The 26,538-nt window shown below is 31.9% G+C and overlaps 4 protein-coding genes across 5 annotated transcripts; 2 read left to right on the forward strand and 2 right to left on the reverse strand.

Annotated features, from left to right (window-relative positions):
* Window positions 1-1,230: 1,230 nt before the first annotated feature.
* On the forward strand, window positions 1,231-2,237 carry LOC137822705 (major pollen allergen Bet v 1-A-like). Its single transcript, XM_068627652.1, has 2 exons — window positions 1,231-1,505; window positions 1,752-2,237. The coding sequence occupies exons 1-2, from the start codon at window positions 1,322-1,324 to the stop codon at window positions 2,033-2,035; spliced, it is 468 nt and encodes a 155-aa protein (XP_068483753.1). The 5' UTR covers window positions 1,231-1,321; the 3' UTR covers window positions 2,036-2,237.
* A 401-nt stretch (window positions 2,238-2,638) lies between these two features.
* LOC137821987 (uncharacterized) lies at window positions 2,639-5,883 on the reverse strand. Of its 2 annotated transcripts, none has more exons than XM_068626826.1 (6): window positions 5,689-5,883; window positions 5,349-5,595; window positions 4,240-4,392; window positions 3,892-3,997; window positions 3,663-3,777; window positions 2,639-2,947 (listed from the first exon to the last, which is right to left on the reverse strand). In XM_068626826.1, the coding sequence occupies exons 1-6, from the start codon at window positions 5,734-5,736 to the stop codon at window positions 2,912-2,914; spliced, it is 705 nt and encodes a 234-aa protein (XP_068482927.1). In that variant the 5' UTR covers window positions 5,737-5,883; the 3' UTR covers window positions 2,639-2,911. The 2 variants fall into 2 exon arrangements, with proteins under 2 accessions (XP_068482927.1, XP_068482928.1); XM_068626827.1 differs by having other exon boundaries at window positions 2,639-3,567.
* Window positions 5,884-16,595: 10,712 nt separating this feature from the next.
* LOC137820779 (two-component response regulator ARR1-like) lies at window positions 16,596-20,618 on the forward strand. The gene is made up of 6 exons (XM_068625020.1): window positions 16,596-17,018; window positions 17,431-17,583; window positions 17,670-18,044; window positions 18,530-18,606; window positions 18,762-19,940; window positions 20,020-20,618. The coding sequence occupies exons 1-6, from the start codon at window positions 16,856-16,858 to the stop codon at window positions 20,089-20,091; spliced, it is 2,019 nt and encodes a 672-aa protein (XP_068481121.1). The 5' UTR covers window positions 16,596-16,855; the 3' UTR covers window positions 20,092-20,618.
* A 218-nt stretch (window positions 20,619-20,836) lies between these two features.
* On the reverse strand, window positions 20,837-23,264 carry LOC137820780 (COBRA-like protein 7). Its single transcript, XM_068625021.1, has 2 exons — window positions 22,556-23,264; window positions 20,837-22,335 (listed from the first exon to the last, which is right to left on the reverse strand). The coding sequence occupies exons 1-2, from the start codon at window positions 23,073-23,075 to the stop codon at window positions 20,918-20,920; spliced, it is 1,938 nt and encodes a 645-aa protein (XP_068481122.1). The 5' UTR covers window positions 23,076-23,264; the 3' UTR covers window positions 20,837-20,917.
* Between the last annotated feature and the right edge of the window lie 3,274 nt (window positions 23,265-26,538).

A 26,538-nucleotide genomic window follows, 5' to 3' on the forward strand; every position in this document is an offset into this window, starting at 1 on the left:
ATCTTTAAAATTCCTTTAATGATAGTATTGTGCACAATGCCCTTCACCTATATTCCAAGACACGAAAATTAAGAATAATTGTATATATCCACTTTGAAAAGATACACGAAAATAATTAAGAAGTAAAAGATATTTTTAATTTAACTAAATTTATATTAATTCTACATTATTGTAATCAATCCAAAGATTTGATACCAATAAATAATGAGAAATAATTTATATAAAAGACCATTATACTATTTCCAACTCCAATTTTTAAATCAATGACCTTGTGCATCTTTTTATTTATATATTATTCAACTTTTATGTTTTTACTCCATGTGAAATTTAATCACATTTAAACCCCTAATCCCTTAATAGTTCCTTCATTGAGTTTAATATACCTTAACTCCAATGTGCATATTAATGTGACTACTCAATCTGTTTGTTTTTGTTTTTGTCCTTCTTTGTTTGTGTGTATCTATCTAAACAATTTTTTTATAACAAATAAAAAATTAATAAATAAATATGATATTATTAAAAATATAATACTAAAAGAATACAATTTTTCTCTCTTCAATATCAATTTACAGTGAAAAAATTATAATCACATATATATATCAAAATAAATTAATAATTTTTTAATAATTTAAAGCAAAAGTGAATATATGGATAGAAAAGAGATAAATATATACTTATTCATCTTCATCTCCCATTCAATAAATTCAATTTTTAAAAAAACAAATAATATTAAGTCAATTCTAATACTTTCTAACAATATCACTTCATATTCAAACAATATCGACAAGGACTCATTTATTTATCATAAAAACAATTCAAAGTGACCTGATTTGTACAGGTAGCATTTTCTTCTTACAAAATCAATGTGGTTAAGTAAACCAGTAGATAAAGTTTTTTTTTTTTTTTTTTTTTTTAAGTACAAACTAGATAGAACTTAATTTGCTTTATACTTTAAATAATTTATGTGTACATCAGCTTATATATAAATTAATCCATAGTAATCAAGCTATTCCATAGACTAATTCACCAATATCATCCATAAATTTTTATATTCTCTGCTAAAGTCTTCCAGAAGAAGAAGAAGCTGGTTCCTTCTAAAGTTTAGATTTGACTGTTTCATTAATTAATTTATCATTTATGCAAGTTAGTTTATAGAGATTCAAACTAATTTGAACATTAATTTGTTTGCGTATTGGGGGAACTTCCCACTTCCCATGTCCATATAAAATGCCATATCCACAATCAACAAACTCACTCTCTCAGCAAACCAAATCCTTCTTCTTCATATCATTTCTTGCTCTAATCCTTTTGTCAAAAAATCATGGGAATTTTCACTTCTGAAAGCGATCTAGTTTCTGCAGTGGCACCTGCAAGACTATACAAAGCCATTGTCTTAGATTCTGGCAATTTTTTTCCCAAAGCTTTACCAAACTTTGTTAAAAGTGTTGAAATCATTGAAGGAGATGGAGGGCCAGGAACCATTAAGAAGTTCAGTCTTCCTGAAGGTTAATTGAGTTTATCTTTGAAATAAACTTTATACTTAAGTTCCTTATGTTCTTGTCATTGCATTTCACTAGCAATATTGCATCATCTAGTCATGAATTTACATTTGATTAAACATTGTGAATTTTTATGATAAATTGCTCTTAATGGATTATATGTCCTTATTTGATGCTGCGTGTGTTTAGAATATATATGATGATCAATGTTGTGCTATAACTAATCCATTTCTTATGTATAAATATGATTAGGGTATGTGAAGCAAAAGGTGGATGTGGTCGATGAAGATAACTATGTGTATCACTACACAATAGTTGAAGGCAATCTTCTCACAGAGCCATTGGAGAAGGTGTCTAATGAGTACAAATTGGTGGCAAACCCTGATGGAGGATGCATTGTGAAGACCACACGCAAATACTACACAAAAGGAGATGCTGAACTCACAGAAGAGTTCCTGAAGTCTACTAAGGAGATGTCTGCAGTGTTTGCCAAGGCTGTTGATGATTATCTTTTGGCTAATCCTGATTACAACTAAAACTGACCACCCCTTTGGTTTTTGGTGTGTGGATTGTGGTGCTTCTGTGTTCTTCAGCCATTGTGTCGTTTCTATCACTTTATTTGATTGAAAAGTGTGAGATTATGTACGAGTTGTCTGTGTTGTTGCCTTTCATATATGATAATGTTGTAAAACTATAAGAATCCGTAAACTATAATGAATAATATAACTTTAGGTGATATATGAGGAGTGATTATGGTTGTCTTGAAGCTTTATTTTGTCTTAAATTTCAAGCTTTACTTCTTTTATAAATACACATTTTAACTTTAACATCTTAATCAATCTTTAACTTTTATCTTACTATAGTTACTACAAACTTAGAGGCTCACATGACAGATTCCACTACCATGACAGATTTTACTCACATGTGTGATTTTTTTAATCCCAATGATGAGTGGGGAAAAAAATATATTTCTAATAGATCTGTACGTTAATCCATGTCATTCTGTCACTCATAGGTTAGAATAGACTCATTGGACCTTAACAGGTCAAAAGTTGGTCCAAAACAATACAAATATTCAGTTAAATACCTTGCTCAACTACAAAATAAAAGCTACTTAAAATTATAAAAAAAAAAAAACGGAAACCAAACACACTAAATATATAAAATAAGATCAAGCTTAACTTTTGTTATATACACAATCAGCTTCAAATTTACATAACTTTAATCATTGACAAATCTGAACCTAGATCTTAACATCAGCAGGTTTTGCTCAAGACATGATATGGAGAGATTGTTGAAGAGTTTAGGGCTTAAAGTTAGTAATCAATTGGAACCATGTTCGTATCTCAATGTCTCTATTCTTTTATCAGCATAATTACATCTCAATTGAGTCAACAAAGAGCTAGCAACTCTTAGGCGGCACCCACTGAAGTATTATCCTGCACAATCTTCAAGAGAAACCATGTGTCAGATAGGCACAAATAAAATAATAGGATTATTCAAAACTAAAAGTAGTACATGATATTTACAACGATCAAGAGCAATGGTTTCATCAGAAACAGTAAGTTTTACATAACTTGAAACATACACTAAACTATATTTGAGTTATCACTTGTTCTCTGTTTGCCTAGGATCCACTGCAATGCTACAAGAAAGGCCAAAAAAATTTTAAGACCACCTTGGTCTTGCAATGAATATTTGAATAATGCTCCACACAATGTTCAATTTGCCTCAGCTGTTTACTACCGTGTTCAGGAACAAATAAATACTATATAGCAACATGCATCAGCAACTAAAGCTCCCAAAAAAGAAGTTCATCAGACATTCACGTAGCATTTGGAAATTGGAAGACATGAAGAGTTTGTTTGAACTTAAAAAATAGCTTATAACTTCCCTAAAATCATAACTTGTTTCAATAAGTTTTTCGTGCAGCTTATCAAAATAAGTCCTCCTTTTAAAATTAAAAAAAAAAACTTATTGCAAAAACTTCCCTGGTCAAATTTAAGGCATAAACCCTTGTGTGCTAAGAGCTTAATGAATAAACCCTTCATGAAACTGTATCTTCAATCTGCCATTATTGGCCAACATTAAATTGAGTTAAATGTTTTTTGTAAAGAAAGAACTAACCACAAACTTATATAATTTACTTTTCCAAAACACTACCTGAGAGATGTGTTCCTTCACCCTGTCACTCATGGGTGCATCTAAAGCTCTCTCAGCTAGCTCATAATATACAGTACTTCCTTCAGGACCATTAACTTTGTCTTTCTGTAAATACCTATAAAGTAAAGGATGAATAAATAACTGCAACATTGCTTGTCACTAGAAATCAGAAGTGTCACAAAATGCGACAAATCTCGTAGTTTAAATCCATCAATTAAACAAATTTCACCTTTGCTGAACAAGAAGTTCCAATGCTTGCTTAACATTTCCAAGGACTGGATGACTTCCTTCATTTTCATCCAAACCCATCCTCCTTAATTGGCTCCATAGATTTTCTGCAGTACCCTCACCAGGAGTTCCATTGTTAAAAAGACAGCATCAAAATTGCCCTTGAAACTTTCACTCAAGTTTTAGGCCAATAACAAGCAAAATGAAAAGGAAAGCAGAACCTTTGTATTTATAACATTTGTCTAGAGACATCAAGGTAGTATCATTGACTTCCATAAGTTTACAAGGTGCATATGCTTATACACATGTACAATTTTAGCATTGTGACACTAAATTAACAATACCATACCTTCTGGAATTTTGCCACCAGCAAGATGTACAATACTAATTATGACAAAAGTGAATCCAGATAGATGCGCAGTTTTCTCATCCACCACATATTTTTCATATACATTAGGAGGAAGTTGACTTGTGAGAGTGTATGATTTTGAATCTGCACCACCTGAAAGAATAAACATAATAAAACCATTAGAAGAAAATGAAGTTGGCTACAACTAAAATATTGTTGGAAACTCCTGGGAACACAACCAGCTTTGAACAAGTATAAAACAATTCAGTCTAAATTTACTCGTTTCCTCAATATGTATCTACAGTTTTTTAAATATAGAAGAAAACAATGCCAAATGAAACCAAAGCATTCTCTAGTCTGAGTAGTCTCTATCCATTACTAGGTAAAAGTATTCTCAGGACACAAATCATCAAAGTCCAAATGATAATTTACATCATATAGCCACAGCAACTGCAATATACTAGAGAGTAGGATGATTATAAAGGTATTAAGTAGTATACTAATCAATTCATGGAATAGAAGTAGATCCATATTTGCTTTCAATTGAAGAAGGCAATAACTGGTCCTGAACTTGACAATGGATAAACATAATTCAAAAACCCACAATTATTATTATTTTAATTTAAAAATATAATATAAGGGTGAATATGAATATGAAATGTGTAAATGGAGAATCCCAATATATATATATACAATCTGTTACATAATTATTTGATAAATATTATTTTTTATTTAAATTTTTCCTTTTCTATTTTTTTTCAACCAAACACCTTTATTTTCACTTTTTCACACTTATTTCCCTTCTTTTCTTTTCTCATGTACCTAATTCTTCTCTCAACCAAACAAAGATAACATTTGTATTAACAGAATTTCACATGATTTAAGTTAAGCACTCACTTAAGCAGTTTTAACAGTTAACCTCTGTATAAAGTTCCTGAATTTATGTAACAATGCAACACCTACAAATTTCAGATAAGTAACTTATTTAAGCATCCATACATTACATTTCTCTTTTAGCATACTCATAAGATAAGTAGTGGTGGAGAAGCTATATCCTAACGGAACCATAAATAGGTTGAAAAGAGAAGAAGAAAAGGCGAAATGCTCACTTTGTTGAGATAACCTTGTCTGGGCTTTGGATGAAGGGTGAGCCCTTTGAAGCTCCTTCATTTCATACCCAAATACTTTGGAAAGCTCGTCCTTAGCCTCATTGATAACAAAGGTAGGAAGGTTACGCTGATGATAGTTCTTCGTAACGATTTGAGTGAGTTCCTCTCTCTTAATAGGGCACCCTGAATTATGATACGTTTTGAAAAGCATATACCTAATCACTTCCCCAACAAGCTTATCCTTTTCCTGAAAAACAACTCGTATAATAGAATGCCCTAATTCCCAAAACGCGTGCATTTTAAGAGTGCATCATGAAAAGAAAGGGTAAAAGCTATTCACCTCCTTTGAAATCCCGAATTGGGAGAAATCTTCCGCGGCATTCGCCATCCTTCAACCGCGTGGCGAAAAGGGTATGAAGATGAGGAAATTCAAACCTCAGAGAAGGTGAAAAGCTTGAATCTTGTTACGTTTTTCTCTTCGAATTGGACTGTGCTTGGTGATTGCCAAATAACTTATGGATTTTAGCGCCTCACTGATGAATCTACAGTGGGAAAAGATTCTTATAGATTTTTTTATTATTATTATTATTCATAAAAATTAAAATATTATTAATATAACTTAAATAACCACTAACATCTTTATTTATTTATTTTTTGTAAGAATGTTAAGTATTCATACATTTATTTATATTAAAAAAACACATCTTACTGATTTGTATCATCCCTAAATTAAACAAGTTCAATTTTTGGAAATTATGAATTATCAACATTTAACCTAAATAGATTATATAAAAATTTAAAATATTTTATTCATTTACTATTTATAGTATGTTGTAGAGTAAATGAAGTTAACTAGTATTCAGTGTTAAAAATTGGAAGAACCAACTACTTGAGATAAAACATAATTAATGAAAAAAATTATGTTCTTTTATATTTTGTTATGTTATTCAGTTTTCAATACACTTTTTTTATTTGTTTAAACAATTTTCATTATCTATTTAAACAAAGGGCTTTCATATTTGTTTATCATCCCTCCATTGGTAAAAGCTCTCCTTATGTAAAAGATAAAGATCCCACCAACACTCTATTCTAAACCATATAAATATTTTTTACTTTGTGTTATTTATTTGCTTAAATTAAATAAATTCACAATCCAAAATGCATATTTTTTATGGTTAGAATTGAAATTTTAATTTTTATGAAAGTGCAACATGAATATATGGAGGTGCATAAAGCAATACTCGATTAATCATTGCCCATGTTTGTGATGGGTTTCTGTTTAAAGCCCATTTGGGGATTATTGTTAGGCAAATTTTTCATGTACAATATAAATTATCATCTCTAATTTTTTTTTAAAAATTATTCTCTATTCAGATTTACAAATTCGAAATTCAAAAAATACATTCTGGAAAAAAAATCAAAAACACAATCTGAAAATGTATTATGAAAAATAATTTCTTAAATTCAGAGATATACTCCAAAAATTATTCCAAAAAAGGATTTTGGAAGTCTTTTTATCTACACCTCCTTTCATTTAAAGGAATTTTCATCATTTCACAGATCACAGACTAAGAACTACGAGATCGTCCCTTTCATTTTGGAGTGACGACGAGATTGTACCATTCGAGCCTTTCTTTTTTCATATTTTTCCATAAAGTTTGGAGAAAATTGCAATCAATAGGATTTTTCTAATCCTTCCCAAAAGAAAGAACGTGAAATTCTTTTTTCCTTTCCATATGGACCAGGAAATTGGATCTAGCCATAAGAAGAAGAAAATGCATTTTAATGGAAATCAGATTGGAATTGATATGTTGGTGGGAGAATTTGCATTACTATTATAATGGGTCCAAAGTAATGGTGTGAGTGAAGTTGTGATGTTGTTCCTTTTTTGGTCACACAAAATTGGGTATAAATATGGAATGATATTATTGAAGTTATGATTAGTGTTAGTGAAGGTGGAGAAGAAAACAAAGAATGGTGTAAACCTAAGAAAGGATAAGTATTGTTGGAAAGAGAAGGAACACTAAGAACAAATAGTACAATGCATGTCAATTTTCATTTCTCTTCACAAATATATGCTAGGGAACACCATCTGCACTTTAACTGCTTATAAATTGGACCAAATCAATTCTTCTTTCTTCACTTTATTTAGTATATGCTTGCTACCTCCATCATGCTATAATTATAACTTATACTTTACTTCACAAATATTTATCTATATTTTTTAACCTAATTCAACCAAATTCATGCACTTTAAGAATTAGTTTAACTAATCAAACTATTTTTATAAAATAATCACTACTAGAAAATTATTAAATAAAAATTGATAAAAAAATTTAAATTTAGTGAATTTTAATTTTCCTATTTGGATAAATTATTTCAATTATTACCAAATTAAATAAAATATTTAAATGCTAAATAATTGTTAAAGATTTCAAAAATATCAATATTTATAATCTTTTGTAGTAAATCTCAATTGATGTTACTTTTTCGATTTAAGTTCTTCAATATTTTTTCATTTTATATTTGCAAAGGCTTTTCTAGATAACAATTAAACGAGATTATTTTTAGTTTGAGTGTAATTATTTATGTTGACATCAATCAAGTTTATTTTTATGATGTTGATGATTGAAATTTTTTGTCGACTTTTTTTTTATAAATATTAACTGACCAATCTTCCCGATTGATAAAAAAATCCCAATTAACATTGGTTAAAAGCTTTCCAATTAATATTATAAAATAAATCCTAGAAAAATATTAATAAAAAAATAACATACTTGTTGATGATAAAAAAATTACTATAAATATCGGAAAAAAAATATTATGTTAAAAAAATTCTAATTCACATTCATAAAAAAACGTTGGCCGATAAGACTCTAACTAATATTGAGGAAGAAATAATAGTGATATAAAAAAAAAATCTAATAACTTCAATCACAAAATAATTCTTATTAACATCAACAACAAAAAAATTATAGTTAACATCAATCGAAAAGTAGTCATTTCGACAATATCTCAATCTTAATCAAACCAATCACATTTCTATCAATAAAAAACATGAATTTGAAAAAATGAAAAAAATTTAAATTCTTACATTTTTAGGTTGAAATTTTCTTTAAACAATATAATTTCTCTAATAAAATTCTAAATTTTTTATTTTTTATTTTTTAAATTTAGAATTTCAATTTATTTTAAAATTTCTTACTCAAACAATATATTTTGTTATGAAACAATTCAAATTCTTAAAAAAAATAACTCTTAGAATCTCCTATCTAAACATGTTATAAGTGTTTTGAAAAAAAAAGTTGGCTTGTTATATTATATAATGTTTAAATGTGTTTGAATTAATATCTGGCAAACTATTAAAGGTTTTGAATAATTCTACTAAAAAAAATTCAAAAGTGGTGATTTACAAGTTATATCATTCAAAGTTATATTTGTAGATACAAACGTAAGACTTCTTTTTAAGAAAATATACGAGAAAATTATTTTCATCTATTATTCTTTTGTCTATCTATATTCTAAGTATATAAAGAATTTTTATATAAATTAAAAACATAAAAAAAATCATATTTTGGTGAATTAGGTGTGATTTTTAGCTCAACCCATATGAACTAGATTGGTAGTGGTTGTGATCAAAGTCCTATTCATGAATAAGATTTTAAACACCAAAATTGAAAAAGTAATATAAAAAATAAAAAATATAAAAAATAATAAAGAAGATGAAAAGATATGTTATCTTGTGATAGTAAATGTAATTGGTATCGAATTTGTTGTATATGAAAACATCTTATTTAACTTTGCTAAGAAATACTAAAAAATAAGGAAAAAAAAAACATTTTGCTTAAGAATATAGTGATTTGCCTTTATTTGCTAATTTATCAGTTAACCAAAATGAAAAATGTATTGTTCACCTTATTACTTACCGGGAATATTAATAAATTATTAATATTTAAATTAATATTTATTATTAATAAATAATTTTTAAATTGATATTTGATTAGTTACTAATATTTTAATTACTAATTATAAATAGATATTGGTTAAAAATTTAAAATATAATTCATTTATAAAAGTTAGTTAACCAATTAACATATATGTTTATTAATCTTTGAATTAGAACTAATATTCGTGTTGACCATCTAACATAGCAAATAAGTCTCAAATACACAAATATGGTGAAAATATAAAAACCTCGTAAATGTAATAATATTTTAGATGTAAAAAGAAAAAAATTAATCAAATACTTAAAATTGTAAAAAATAAAGAGACCTCAATTAATAATGTTAAGAATGGAAAGTCAACACTCACAGTGTATTTGTAGATAAGATTATGAACATATTAATAATCAACAAACATGGCCCATTAAAAATTGTCAACAAAAAATATTGATTAAAATAGAAAGATATAATTAAAATAAAATGAAACTCACTTTTTAACCGATTTTTTTTGGTATTATTTCATTGTTAATACTTTAAATAAATGATTAATTAAATAATAAGGAAATAATAATTATAAAATTATATGTAATTATTGTATGCAATATTTGACGATATTTCAAATAATAATATTGTACCCAATTATATGCAATTAATTTAATAATTACAGAATCTCATTATTAGTATCCTACCTAATTAGAATGTGATTTGAAGAGAGAAACTCCCTATATATTTACTATACATACATGCAGTAATATACACATAAGACAATAAGAAACATTTCTTCTTCTTATCATTTTGTATCATTTTCTTTTATGGTATCAGAACACCGATCTTGGTGCCCTGGCAGCCTCTCCATTTTTATCCCCTAAATTAAAATCATGTCTGACAAAGAAGGCACCAGTAACGAGTCCCATAGAAACCTTGTACAACGCTTCAGTGCCGAGCAAATTCAGCCATTGGCAAGGGCTATTTACTCGCTCAACAATAACGATAGAAGTGACACGTTTGTTAGCTCTGCAGGTCTGCTTGCCCATAACTCCTCTTCTAATTCTGCTTTTACGAAACCATGGATTTTGGATAGCGGAGCAACCCATCACATTGCATCTGATTCACAATTTTTCACACACACTTCATCATCATTTATTTCAAATGTTAATCTGCCCACAGGCTCAACTACGTCCATCTCATCTACAGGCACAATTAAATTCAATGACAAAATCACTCTCAAAGATGTTCTTTGTGTTCCTTATTTTAATTTAAATCTCATGTCCATTAGTAAGATAACCAGTTCACTAAATTGTTGTGTCATTTTTACTCCACATTGCGTTTTACAGGACTTGGCTACGGGGAGGATGATTGGCTCGGGTAAACAACACGCAGGCTTATACTACATGTCCCCTCTTCCAAACCAAGCCCACGCATCTCAAATATCGACTGATCCTGATTTATGGCACAAGCGCCTTGGACATCCTTCTCCGGCGTGTCTACAACTTGTATCTTCCTTACTACCTATCCCTATCAGTAAAAATCTCATTCCCATTCACAATCATTGTAGTATTTGTCCCAAAGCTAAACAGACAAGACTACCCTTTCCTTTAAGCACAATAAAATCTCATTCTCCATTTAATCTATTGCATTGTGACATTTGGGGTCCTCATAAAACCCCAACTCATTTTGGAAAACGTTTTTTTTCTCACTATAGTCGATGACTATACTAGATGTACTTGGCTATTTCTTATGAGTCACAAATCTGAAACCAAGAGTCATTCATTACATTTGCACAAAATTAATTTCAGGCATCTATTAAAACCATCCGCGTTGACAACGGACTGGAATTTATTTCAATGTATGATTTTTTTTCTCAAAAAAGGTATTGAACACTCCTCAACAAAATGGAGTAGTAGAACGCAAACATAGACATGTTTTAAACACAGCACGAGCCCTCCTATTTCAGTCCAATTTACCATTAGAATTTGGGAGAATGCGTTTTAACCGCCACATATATCATTAATCGCTTGTCATCACCTTTACTAAAAAATAAATCACCTTTTGAGCTACTATATAATCAACCACCTTCACTTTCTCACCTAAAAACTTTTGGTTGCCTCTGTTACGCCTAAGCAAAAATTTGATCCGCGTGCCCGACAATGCATCTTCATTGGTTATCCTCACAATCAAAAAGCATACAAATTATTTGATATAGATGCAGACACTTTTTTTACAAGTCGGGATGTTTTCTCATTCTGCTAACCGTCACAGACACAATCCTCACCTCCATTACAAGGTATTTTTCCCACTATTGACATTGACTTACCCACTCCTGTCCAACATTCACTCGATCAACCTTCTTCTCCTACTCGTCACAATACACCTGAACCTCCATCAAACCAACTTTCTTCTCCTACTCGTCACAATGCACCTGAACCTCCATCAAACCAACTTTCTTCTCCTACTCGTCATAATACACCCGAACCTCCATCAAACCAACTTTCTTCTCCTACTCGTCATAATACACCCGAACCTCCAGTAGACCAACCTTCTTCTCTCATGCCAAGAAGTTTAGCACCCATTACCAAACCTTCTCCAACCGACCTTCCTGTTCGACGATCCAGTCGCACATCAACCCAACCTTCCTGGCTTCAAGACTACGTAACGGGATCTCAAGCCAATCATTCGACCACTACCCAAGACCGACCGAATGGAACCAGGTATCCTATGCATCATTTTCTTTCTAATTCACGATTTTCTTCTACACATAGTGCATATCTTGCTAACATCACAGCCACCAAAGAACCTCACACTTATGCTCAAGCTATCCTTGATCCAAATTGGCAAAAAGCAATGGACGAAGAGCTTTCCGCCTTGCAGCTAAATCAAACGTGGACCTTGACACCGTTACCCGCTGGGCAGAAACCCATCGGATGCAAATGGGCCTATAAAATAAAGTACAACTCAGATGGTAGCGTCGACAGATATAAGGCGCGCCTTGTCGCAAAGGGGTACACTCAGATTGAAGGTGTTGACTATTCTGAAACTTTTTCACCAACAGCAAAATTAACAACTTTGAGGTGTCTCCTCACCATTGCAGCAGCCAGAAATTGGTTTACTCACCAGCTAGATGTGCAAAATGCCTTCTTACATGGCACATTGCATGAAATTATTTACATGGACTTGCCACCCGGGCATCATTGACAGGGGAGAACATTGTCGACTCAACAAATCCCTTTATGGTCTCAAACAAGCATCTCGAACATGGTTTTCAACATTTTCTCATGTGATTAAATCTGTAGGATTTCAACAGTCCAAGACAAATTACTCTTTATTCACAAGACAGAATAACTCATCATTTACTGCCCTTTTGATTTATGTGGATGATATTCTTTTAACAGGAAATGATTGTTTATTACAACAATTTCGCATTAAAGATCTTGGAGACCTAAAATATTTTCTAGGGATTGAATTTTCCCGTTCCAAAGCTGGTATTTACATGTCCTTAAGAAAATATGCGCTTAATATTTTGCAGGATACGGGACTCACAGTGCTCGTCCAGACAAATTTCCAATGGAACAATACCTAAACTCACACCAGACGATGGAGAGTTATTAAAGGATCCAGTCAAATACAGGCGACTCGTGGGACGACTTATATACCTCACGGTTACTCGGCCTGACATAGCATTTTCGGTTCGGACCCTAAGTCAATATATACAGGATCCACGAAAACCTCATTGGGATGACGCAATTCGAGTACTAAAGTACATGATCACCAGGACGTGCTATTGCCATCCGAAAACAATCTGACATTGACAGCTTATTGCGACTCAGACTGGGGAGGTTGTCAGACAACTCGGAGATCAATATCTGGATATTGCATTTTTCTTGGTTCCTCTATTATCTCATGGAAGTCAAAAAAACAGACAAACGTATCAAGATCATCAGCGGAAGCAGAATACCGCGCAATGGCCAATACTTGTTTAGAGATAGTTTGGTTGCGATATCTGTTGCAGGATTTAAAGGTGCTATGTAACTTGCCAACTCAACTTTTATGTGACAATCAAGCGGCATTAGCAAACCCAGTATTTCATGAACGCACAAAACATTGAGATAGACTGCCACATTGTGCGAGAAAAATTACAAGCTGGATAATCAGTCCTTCCTGTGTACCGACACAGTATCAGCTCGCAGATATTCTTACGAAGGCATTGGGTAAGGAACGATTGTTGGGGTTCTTGATCTTCACCTACCACAACTTGAGGGGAGTATTAAGGAAATAATAGTTATAAAATTATATGCAATTATTGTATGCAATATTTGACGATATTGTACCCAATTATATGCAATTAATTTAATAATTATAGAATCTCATGATTAGTATCCTACCTAATTAGAATGTAATTTGGAGAGAGAAACTCCCTATATATTTACTATACATGCAGTGATGTAATATACACATAAGACAATAAGAAACATTTCTTCTTCTTATCATTTGTATCATTTCCTTTTACTTTAAATTGCTTAAATTGTATAATTACGTAATTAGACTCTCATATAAAAATAGGTCAGAAAATATTTTTTTATATAATTTTTCTTGTTTTCTTATCAATTATATGTTTAAGTTAACATTTTCATGAGAGCAGAAAATTAAAATGTTCAGTATTTCATTATTAAATAATTTTTTAACTTTGATTTCCTTACGTTAATGAGCTCATTTTTTAAACATACATGAGGTGTTTGATATTTTTATCATTATTTGGTTTCTTATGAACGGGTTTATTTTATGTTTATAAAATTTCCAATGGTGAAAAAACTATATTAAATATATATTTAACAATTAACACAATTTTTGTAACTTTACATATTATTTTAAATATGGTTTTCGACATTTAACCGTGTATAAAAATATAACTAAATAATTTTATCTCAATTAAACTCGTGTAATTTTTTATAATTTAAATTTTCAAATATTCATACTGATTAGAAAAATAAAAATAGAAAATATTAACGAAAACATTATTAGGTCAAATTATAAAATTATTTAATTTTTCTTTTAAAAACTAAAATACTTAATGATTTATAAATTGCTTTATTTCTACACATTATTTTTGGAAGTAACTCTACTTGAATACCGTTGAATATTAAATGTAAATACCTCTTCTAATAAACATTCTTTAATTAATATACACTCAATGCATTAACTGATTATATATTTTTTTTAATAATAAAATATTCATTTTATATATAATTAGTTTATGCTTTTATATTCTACCTCAAATTAAGCACGTTTCACAATAAATTTTAAACATTACCTTGAGGAAAAAACTTAAAAAAAAAAATCAATTTACCTCGAGGAAAGCTTGGAAAGAAAAAAAGTGAGAAATTGGAACATTTTTCTAAACTTATGGTTTGTATTTTAGGGATGACAATAAATTATATATATATATATATATATATACTTATAAAAACTATTTACAACTAAGTTAATTACATGTTTAATGGGTAAGATCATAAATAATAACCCAAAAAATGATAGAGATGAATGCATAAAATAAACTTAATTATAAACTCTGACTAATACACTCTTATATATGTGAGCAATTGTTTGTCCTTGTAATTATAATAAATAAATAAGAACACACATAAATAATTGTAATTATAATAATAAATATTTTTTAAACTATAGTAAATAAATTTTTAAAATGTGAAAACCTATATACATGTACAATTACATTATTAACCAGTTCTATAAAAAAAACTTCTAAATTTTTTATTTCTAAATTGAATTTAGATAATTTTTTTAAATAAATTGTTAATAATTAAAATGAATTTATGTCATAATTTAAAGTATTCACTATAAATGTAAATTATAACTTGATTATGATAAATTTAAAATACAATAAATATTTATTGTTGAAAAAATACTAGTTATACTAAAGATTTAATTAAACATTTCTGTATCAATTAAAATAATTGTATAAATTAAAAAAAAAATAAAGGATCAAATATTCATACCAATGAAGAAAATAAATGATAAACAAAAAAAGTATTATTAGGTGGAAATATAGACAAATTTTAAATCTTGTTCTCTCATAAAAAATTAGAATATTTAATGAAACATTTAGATTATATAACCGAAGCATTAACTAAAATATCTATTTATTAATATAGAATAATCCATTTGAATTCATCAACTACTTAATTTTATAACATGTAAATTTCTTACCTACAAAAATAAGTAAATTTTTCATCCCTTTTAAATATTCACTGTAATAAAACCATTAAATAATTAAATAATAACTAAATTTATAGATAAAAAATAATTAATCATTGTATTAATTAAATTAGATATTAATTTAGAGACTATACAGTTATTAGTATCTAATATGATTTCTATTATTAATAAAATTTTATAAAAAGTAATTTCTAAATTGGTATTTAAGTTAGCTACCAAGTTTTAACAACTAATATTTAGTGTCTAAATTAATCTCTAAAATTAGTAGTTAAAATCTTGACAACTAATAGTTAGATACTAATTTAGAAACTATTTTGTAAATTTTTATTAATAATAACTCTAGATACCAACAATTTTTTAATTTATAAAATGATATTTTTATTTAGTCAATATAGTAATTAATTATTTTAGTCTCTAAAATTAATTTTTATTTAATATTTTTCTTATTAGTTAGTTGATCCTTAAAACAAAGAAAGAAAGTAGTGATACATTCAACAATCAATATATTCATTTAACATAAAAAAAAAGTATTATTTTATTTATAAGAAAATGTAAATAAATTTAATTTATGAAAACCTATATCTTATTTATACAATAAATTTGAGTTTTTAGAAAATTAATGTATTTCTTCTTTATAAAGTAATGTATTTCTATTGTGTTAAAATTGTATTATAATTATCAGAAGTCCAACAAATATTTTTTGAATTAGACACTTTACTGTTGATGTCCAAGATTCTTTATATTCATTTAACATAAATTTTTTTATTATTTTATTAAAAAATAATATTTTATTTATAAAAAAAGAAAATAAATTTTATTAAAAAAAAAAGTAAGAAGATTTTGAGACAGCAAAGTTTAGAAGTGTTGTGAGTTTGTGACAGCGTTGGAAGTGGTTTAGAGATCCGAGGTTAGTTAATCCAATCCAACCAATGAGCTGGATCCACTCTTTGAGTAACCTTAAAATATGATAATATTAACATTGCAAAATGTCAAAATAATTACACAACATCTTAATAATAATAATATTATTATTATTATTTTGACAACATTATTTTATGGAAAGTAATAAAATATGCCAGAAACTAAGCATCAGTTTGAAACAGAAAAAAAAAAACTCTTTCAGAATCAGAGCCTCAATCATTTCCATTATTTATATGCTATATTATCTGCAACCAAAAGAAATTCCATTACCCTTTTCTCTGTTTCTTCGCCTCAACTCTTAAACAACTCACTCTTCTGTTATTATATTTAACACTCTCATCATGATGCCACTTTCAACCATGTGAAGCTGTTTGAGTCCGTGTTTCTTGTTGTCAACTGTTTTGGATCTTCGCAAACATGAATCTCAGCAGCGCCAAGGGATCAACTTCCACTTCTCCTCTCAAAACCGGGGATGCCGTCTCCGACCAGTTTCCGGCGGGTCTCAGGGTCATGGTGGTGGATGATGATCCCACTTGCCTCAGGATACTTGAGAGGATGCTGCGTGTTTGTCTATATGAAGGTGCTTAATCACTTTCTTTCTCTCTTTTGGGTACAAAAAAAAAATGCTTTTTTTCAATGTTTATGTGGTCATGGATAGTACTTGTACTTGTCAATCACCTCCAGCTGTGTTCTGTTATGGAGTTTTTGCTCCAAGCATGTTGTTTGATACGGTATTTACTGTAATTTTGGATTCTTGCAGCCGTCTATCTTTTCAAGTTTATGCTTTTTTTGGTATGGTTAAATGAAGTGATTGATGGTGTTTGTTTTCACCTTGTGATGACAGATTTGTTTGTTAATTGTTTTTTCAAACCTTTGGAATTGGTTCTAAAGTAAAGTTGGAATTGTGTCTCTTTTTTTACTTTCCCTTTTTGAATTTTGATTTGTGATTTGTGATTTGATTCGGTTTGCTTGGTGGGTTTATTTCATTTCAGTGACGAAATGCAAGAGGGCTGAGGTTGCATTGTCGCTTCTGAGAGAGAACAAAAACGGGTTTGATATTGTTTTGAGCGATGTGCATATGCCCGATATGGATGGATTCAAGCTTTTGGAGCTTATTGGGTTGGAGATGGACCTTCCGGTTATTAGTAAGCATGGTTTTGATTGGTTTGTGGCTGTTGAGAGACACTGCATTGATATGAACTAACAAACTGTGTGTGAATGATTTCTACAGTGATGTCAGCTGATGATGGAAAAAGTGTTGTGATGAAAGGGGTGACACATGGTGCCTGTGATTACCTGATTAAACCTGTGCGAATTGAGGCTTTGAAGAACATATGGCAGCATGTGATTCGGAAGAGGAAGAATGGGTTGAAAGATGTGGAGCAATCGGGTAGTGTGGAAGAAGGAGATCGGGTTCTGAAAGGATGTGATGATGGAGATTACTCATCTTCAGTGAATGAAGGCAGAGGTTCAAAGAAGAGGAGGGATGAGGAGGAGGAAGGAGATGAGAGGGATGATTCCTCCACGTTGAAGAAGCCACGAGTTGTTTGGTCTGTTGAGCTTCATCAGCAGTTTATGGCTGCTGTGAATCAACTTGGAATTGATAGTATGTGTCCCTCAATCACCTCCTTGCAAAAAATGTTCTGTTGCTTTTCCATGCTGTCTTGTCTGACACAGCAAACAATGCCTCCCACTACTTTTGATCTTTGGATTCTTTATGTCTAATCTTGAATTGGTTAAGAATCGTGAAAGCATCAAATCCACACATTTACTACTTGCATCTTCCATATCAGATTGCACTAATTTGGGATGACCCCTTCTAGCCTTTCATCACTGTTCACAAATAGGAAACCAGTTTTCTAACTCTATATCATGTTTTAACCATATTCAACAAATACTAATACACATTCAAGATCCTAGAGTGGCCTTAGCTTTAGAAAATTGTTTTTATCTCAGAATTAGTTTCATTTTCACCCCCCACAATATCTAATATATGAAGAGTTTCGGTGATATCTACTTGCCTGGTTCATTAGAGTTTTATTCAAATATAAATGCCTCTTCTGATGTTTTAAATTTGGTATGCATATACAGAGGCAGTTCCTAAAAAGATTTTGGAGTTGATGAATGTTCCTGGGCTCACTAGAGAAAATGTTGCTAGCCACCTCCAGGTTTGATACTATTATGCTTAATAGAACATATACTTTGGGAGAAATTCAGGAATTGATGTTAACCATGCTTTAAAATTTTGTTGTGGTGATTTACGGGATTAGTATTAGTTGATTTGAAGGAGTTATCTCTTTTTTCCACCTATTTTTTGGTACAGAAATACCGTTTGTATCTTCGAAGACTGAGTGGAGTTTCCCAGCAGCAGGGTAGCTTGAACAACTCCTTCCTCAGCTCACAAGAAGCAACATTTGGGGCAACCTCAATCAATGGAATTGATCTTCAAACTCTTGCAGTTGCTGGTCAGCTTCCAGCACAAAGTCTAGCCAAGCTTCAAGCCGCAGCACTTGGCAGGACAACTGCTAAAGCTGGTGTGCCTATGCCTCTATCTGATCAGAAGAACATTTTCAGTTTTGAGAACCCAAGATTAAGATTTGCAGAAGGGTCACTGCATCATTTAAGCAACAGTAAACCAATAAACTTGCTTCATGGAATTCCCACCAACATGGAGCCAAAACAACTTGTCAATTTGCACCAATCTACCCAAACCCTTGGTAACTTGAACATGCGAGTCAATGCTCCTGCTGCTCAGAACAACCCCTTGTTGATGCAGATGGCTCAGTCTCAACCAAGAGGTCAGATGCTAAGTGAAAATGCTGATTCTCATGTAGCCAGGTTTCCATCATCTTTGGTCCAGCCTACAGTACAAAATGGTATTTCTAATGGTGTTTTGGGAAATAGGATTACTGGCACCACCAACCTAACTACTGCTTATAATACAGTTCCACAAAACTCTTCATTGTTGAGTTTTCCCATGAGCCAAACCAATGAAATGTCTTTGGGTAGTTTTCCTCTTAGAAGCACTCCAGGTATAACTAGTATCCCAGCTAAAGGTATGTTTCATGAACAAGGTGCCTCAGGCATTAAAGGACCTGGTGGATTTGTTCCAAGTTATGACATGTTTAATGAACTCCACCATCAGAAGTCCCATGATTGGGACTTAACAAACACAGGCATAACATATGATTCTTCTCAGCATGCAAATCCTTTACAAGGCAATGTTGATGTCTCACCATCAGTTTTGGTTCATCAGGGTTTTCCCTGTATGCAACAGTCTGTACAAACTAGAGATACCACTTCAATTGGAAAACCTATGTTCTCCACAGGGGAAGGCATACATCCAGGTATTGTCCAAAATGTTGGTCAACACCTCAATAACCTTGTTGGAAATTCAGTAAGGGTTAAGGCTGAAACATTTCATGATCCAAGCTCCCAGATTAATAACCTCTTCTCTGATCAGTATGGTCAGGAGGATCTTGTCACTGCATTTCTGAAACAGGTCGGTCCTTTTCTGTATACATATCTTTGCACATAGTTTTCCTTTATAAGCTAATCATTTTCTTCTGTTTTTCTGGCAGCAAGAAGGTGTAGGACCATCTGATAATGAGTTAGACTTTGATGGATATTCCTTAGACAACATTCCGGTTTAGAACAGATCCCGCCAGATCTCTTTCTAATTGCAGACGCCAAAGTAAATAGTTGGCGTTCTATATGAACCAAATCATTCTGCAATTAGTTAGTTTGTTCCTTAGTTTAAATTTTTCAACAGATATAATTTAGTTTGTGTAAAAAATTCAGGCATCAGGGAGTAGTATGCTATTATGATTTAGTCTGGATGCTCAAGATCAGTTAAGTGATCCATCAAGATGAATAATAACAAACATTAAATGCATGTATGCAGAAGGCATATTTGCAAGTTTTTGGCTGCTTTTGATTGCAAAAGTCCATTGTTGAAGTGTACATGAAGACATTGATTTAGGGCAGAACTGCAGAAGCAAGGTTTTGACACAACTGCAGACTCGTAGGAGCATTTTTAACTTTAATAACACCCCCTTATGAAATATTTTTTCCTCTGCTCCTTCTTTTCTTATTTTTCTTTTTCAAATTGATCGAAGGACTGCTGTAAGTATGTAAATATTCCATTTGGTTGCCCAATCTTTTGTGCATTTTTTCTTTACCTCGATAGTACTTGTTCAATCATGTTGTTGCTGTAGACAATCTCCTCATTTTTTTTCATTATGATATGCACACCTTGCCCATATGGGATTTTATGTCCAAAACTATGAATAATTCATAAATGTTAACTGTAGAAATAGAAAAATAACGAACTTTCCAAAGATTAGTAAAAGTATATCTCTAGAATCTAACACAATTCTACAATTAATACCCTGTAAATAATCGTGGAAAAACGGATATACAACACATGATGCTCGATGATGTGACTACATAAATCCTGTTCCAGAACAAACAGTGCTACTATTGCGACATGAAGATGATCGACAACAACATCACTAAGAACATCATAGTAGCCAATGAAACCTCCGGTCTCGCAACACAGCTTGGTAACACCGAAGGAAGAGAGCATTCCTCACCATTGAAGAACACTTTACTTGGAAACCCATCCCCACCAACCACATTGATTCCAGGAGTCTCCTTCTTGGTAAAGGAGATCACTGATTGCTGTTTCCCCGGTACCCTAGGATCTTTTCGAGGGTTAGATCCATCCGTTTCCGCCACAAGAAAATTCAACCCCTCTTTCCCTTGCATGAAGATCGTGTTCTCCACACTCTCCAAAAGGCTTCCATTGAAGGAGTACACTTCCTCAAACCCCTTAGCAGCTTTCTCCATCTGCACTGCAGCAAACCAGTCAGCAAAACTAGTCTCACCCCAGTTGAAAAGTGTCACCCTCGCGCTCCACCCTTTTCGGTAATCTGTAGCCACGTGCCAGTTTATGCTCACACCACAGTTATCACCACAAGGCATGGGATTAGGCACAGGTAAACGCTGTATCTCAGCCCAAGAAACGGCCTTTTGAGTTCTGTTCTCAAAAGGGACAAGAAGTGCCTCTGGTGGAAGCAACATGGCTTGTGAAGTTGCGCTGCATGTTCTCTCCGGATTACTTGGACATCCACAAGCACACGTCTTGCATGGGATAACAGATTCATTGTAATAAGCTGAGAAGGAAACACAGCACTTGCGTGTTTCACGGTTTGTGTTTGTGATGTTGCACACCACTTGCCAACTTGCAATTGATGATTTGTTTGATGCAGAGTGAGTAGGGTCAGGGGATTCACTTGGACTAACCCTTATGGGGTGGCCACATTCATAGTGAGGGTTAAAGGTACCCTTTATCTCCCAGTTACGAGGAGCTGTGATTGTGGAGCGGTTAAGGTTGGGTGGCATTTTGAACACTTGCATTTGGAACCTTGAAGCTGACATGCTGGGGTCCATGGTTGGTGGCAAGATGGTGCCATTCCTGCAGCAGAATGGGATTTGACCGAGTTCTGAATCGTTGAACCTTGAGGGAGGAAGATCCACTATGGTTGGCCTTCTTTCACAGTTCAACACGTTGGAAAAGTCGAGTTCCTTGTAGAAATTACCTTGAGAACCGAAGACACAGTCAGAGGAATCCACATTCAATGGAAATGCACCCTTTGTTGTGTAGATGAACTCGTCGTTTTGCCAGTCCCAGCTTAGTCTCCAGTTGTCAAGACGGCCTAAAGAGTTGTGGTTTGCGATTGTAACCTCTGCCCAGTAATTGGAATCGTAGGTTCTGATGATGTCGTATGTGATGCTAAGGTCACCCTTCTCACGGGGTAAGAACTCTTCATCTGTGCTCATGTTTGTTTTGAAACTGGGATCCCTTGCGCAACACACATGAGTTTCATTGCTCCCTGAACATCAAATCAAACATTCAAACTATATCCATATCAACAAGTCGCACCTATGTAGGAGAGAATCAGACATTATCCAATAAATATTTTTGAATTGAACACTTAAGTATACGTATGTTATAGGAATATCAGTGTGCGTCTATTCAACACAAACACATCATTTTATAATTCCAATGAAAATTTTGTTTCCCTCTTCCTAAAATAAACAAGTAAAAACTACCTTCACGAGAGGGTTGACCACACAAAAATCCATCGTTAGCCAAAGTTAACGACCGAGGCATCGGCACAGAAGGTGGCGCCACCCCAAGCAAGCTCCCCACCAACTCCACCTGAACCTGCATCTGGGTCAAATCGCCGGCGGTAGCCACCGCCGTCTTCAGATCCCTCACCGTGGACCCACTCAACACGGTGCCGTTCCCAACCGCAGCGGGAAGACTCGTACCGTCGGCGAGCACCGCGTTCGACGCCGACACCAACCACTCGCTGTGCTGAAACCCCACGAACACCTTCCAAGACTTCAGCTCCTCCAACCCGTTGTTCAGCACTGTCAGCGTGGACTCGAACCGGTACGGCTGCTCCGCCGTGTCGGACACGTTCGGCGGCAGCCTCTCGCCGCCAGTGTAGACGTACGACACGAATATTCCATTGCAGGAAGCTGCGGTTTGCGACTGAGACATGGAGGAAGTTGCCGAAAAAATGGCAACCGTTAAGAAGAAGAAAACGTGGACATGCATGGACATGGCTAAGAACTCTGAACAAAGTGAGTGAGAAGAAAAACGGTGTTAGATGTTAGAACATCATGGTATGAATGTAGGAATATTAATGTTTAAGGTTGTTATGGTCTTTGAGTTGATTGATTCAAGGGACATAGCGCGTTGTGTTATTGCTTCATCAAAGTTTTGTTATATAGTTTTGGATTGCTAAAATGTGACAGGTTTTTGGTTTTGGGCGTTTATGTATGTTTGGATACAGACATAGTCAAGGACAAGGATTGTTTGGCCAAATGGCTTACTAAGTTGAAACGGTATTTGAGAGTAGTTTGGAATTGGAATTTGGGTTTTTATAATATTCATGCAATCATCAACAACCAATGAACACTTATCTGTTTAGGAAATTTTCTTATTGCAAGATTTATTAATAAATTATAAAAGAAGAAAGTACATATTAATAAATCATGTAAGACTTTTTGTTCTTTGCTGATTCTTAAGGGATGACCAAGTGAAAGGTGAAAGGGAGAAGAGGTATTTGTTGCCTGCCATTCATGCTGTATTCACATTTCATGAGGAATTCACCAAACAGAGCCCTAACTTGTTGAAATAGATTTTATAATTGTAATTTGATCGATGTAATTTTAAAATAGATTGATTAATACTTTAACATCCTACTGGAGTTCGAGTTCGGTTACGTCTCTTAGACGGTGTGTTCGCCTCTTAGACGATGTGTTTATGTTAAACATACGTATTGGACACTTGTAGAACACATACTTGTGTACATACATTTTTATTATCAATTTATATAATTCATAATTATATAATATATAAATCTGTATGACCATGTTCTATATTTTAGAGATTATACGTATATCCGTGTGTTAGTGTCTATGTTACATAGCATCCTACAGAATAAAAGTATTCACTTCACAAACCAATAAATTATTATTTTTAGTTATATTTATTTTATTTTTTAATTTTAAAAGTTGTTATAATTGGTTTATTGTTAAATATATGTTGTTTTCTTTTTGAGTGTGAAATAAATATTTCAGATTACTCTATTTCAGTAAAAAATTATTTCATTTTTTAATTGTAACTTGGTGCACAATTGTGAATCTATCAACACTCAAGTTTTTATTATGTGCCAAATTTTCACTGTTTCTTGTTATATTGTGATCTAATTCATTTAATTACTAGTAAAATGATATTTTTTTATTATGATTAATTTAATTTTGATTAAACATAATGTTCTTTTATACCTCAACCACGTTTTTTTGTGTGTGTGTATTTACAAGATTTACGGGGATGTAACATGGAAACATATTTTTCTCATATATCTGTTTAAAATTTTTAGACAAAAATAAAAGTTTAGCGTGAACTTAAGAAAAAAAAGGAGTGAGAATACGAAGCCCAAAAGCGAGTACCTATTATATGGCCCAGTTTATTGGATATCAGTTATTACATTTTTGGGAGTCTCTTCCTGCAGCCTTACATTTTCTTCCTTCACCCCTACATTCTTTAAAATACCGAAATTACCCTTTCTCAGTTTTATGTGATTCTGGAATAGAGGTTATGTAAGTAAAAAATGTTTTCGAAATAGGGGTTTCATAAGAAAAAGTGTTTCCAAAATAGGAAATTCAGAAGACAAAAAATATTTCAAAATATCCTTTCTGGAATAAATTTTTTGTATTTCCAGATTGATAAATTAGGGTTTAGGATTTAGGGTTTAGATTTTGAAAAGAACAATCTGGAAGTCATTTTTAATAGGGGTAAAACAGTCTTCTTAAAATATGAAGGGGTGCAAGAAGAAATTTGTAAGGATGCCGGAAGAAACAACCTACAATTTTTTTGTGTGTGGTGGAATGTAATTGTTTTGTAAACCTTCTAAATTTAGTGAGCCTCTTTTGTGTTATAATAATTATAAAAATTATGATATGATTATAAAAATATATACATCTCTAAATAATTTATAAAATTGTTAAAATGTGCTTATGAGAACTCTACTAAGGTTTCATTTAGAAATATTAATCTAGAATTAGCTTTCAATATGCAACATTTCTTTATCCCTTAATTTAGATAATTTTGTCACAAGTTTTATTAGATTGACTATAATGATCGTAATTAACTAATATTGGGTATAAAATGATTTTTCCTTTACGTTTAAATTGCATAAGTAATTATGATTGTGATAATTATAATTGTGGTGATCTTAAAGTGTTATCTACAAGAAAAAAAATTTGACTACAAAACTTGTAATTAATTTATTTTATTTCCAAAAATCAATATCTATTTAAATATGACCAATTTTTTTTATAGGAACTAAAGTTAATTATTTTAATCTAGGTGAAATTATAATTTTATCCATGATTAATTCAATTGTCAAAATAATCACTTGGTAAAAATAATACAGAGAGACTTTTCTCCAATTATCTTTCCATTCATTTATTCAACGTTTTACTGATTTTTTCAAGAGTAGAGAAAGCAACAAAATCACCGCAACCCTTGCTACATCCAAGAGCATCAACCATTACCTTACAAGAAAAAATCTCTTTTAATTGTAGTAACGGTTGAATTTGGACTTTCAAAATTCACAAAACCAAAACATTTGGATTTTCCATATGCTTCTTTCATGACTACAACATTTGTTATAGTACCATAGGCATTAAAGAGTTGTTTAAGGTCTTCCTCAATGTATGTTTAAAAAAAAAAATCATGTACACATGAACTTTGGTGATCCATTACTTTAGTGATCCATTAAAGATGTCATTCAATATTTTGATAGCATTTTTATCATGCTCATCATTGTCAAACTACTCAAATTTATATCCTTTAGATTGACCATTGTGATCGACTATTATCATACTAGATAACAAAATTTCAATGGCTGCAAGAGTGTCATGCATTGCCTTGTCATCTATTGACGTGTCCAGGTTCTTAATGGACACATTTGCATATCCACTTTTCCTAATGCTTGAATTACAAAGAGATACAAATGAGTTTTCCATTGAGGAGAGAGAAGTTCAAATGTTGCATGGCAATAGCCACATTTTGAGCATTGACAAAATTGACATATGCATAGTTGGGAGAGTGCTTAATCTGGTCCTTGCAAAGCTTAATCGGAATCACTTGAGCTATTTGATTGAACATATCAAACAACCGACTCTCTAACGCATTGGTGTCGAGATCCATGACATACAAAGAGACATTCTTGAATTGTGCAAATATATTATAATAAGCACACATTTTCATCAAAATCTAATAATATAGTTTTGGAAGCAAGGTTGTTCATTAAATTTTGAACAAAACTCCAACAACATTACCTTTCATAACTCAACCATGACAAACTTTTTTTAAGCTAATACTACAAAGTTTGTTGTTGTTCAAATGTTAACTTCTGAAGTGTGAACTCCTTCCTTTAATTCCAAATTCAAAAACCCCTCTTGTAAATTTTAATATACAATGAAGATGATTTTTTTTTTCATATCTTTTCATT

The sequence above is a fragment of the Phaseolus vulgaris genome, chromosome 9 (assembly GCF_000499845.2).
Source record: "Phaseolus vulgaris cultivar G19833 chromosome 9, P. vulgaris v2.0, whole genome shotgun sequence".
Classification (NCBI taxonomy): Eukaryota; Viridiplantae; Streptophyta; class Magnoliopsida; order Fabales; family Fabaceae; genus Phaseolus; species Phaseolus vulgaris.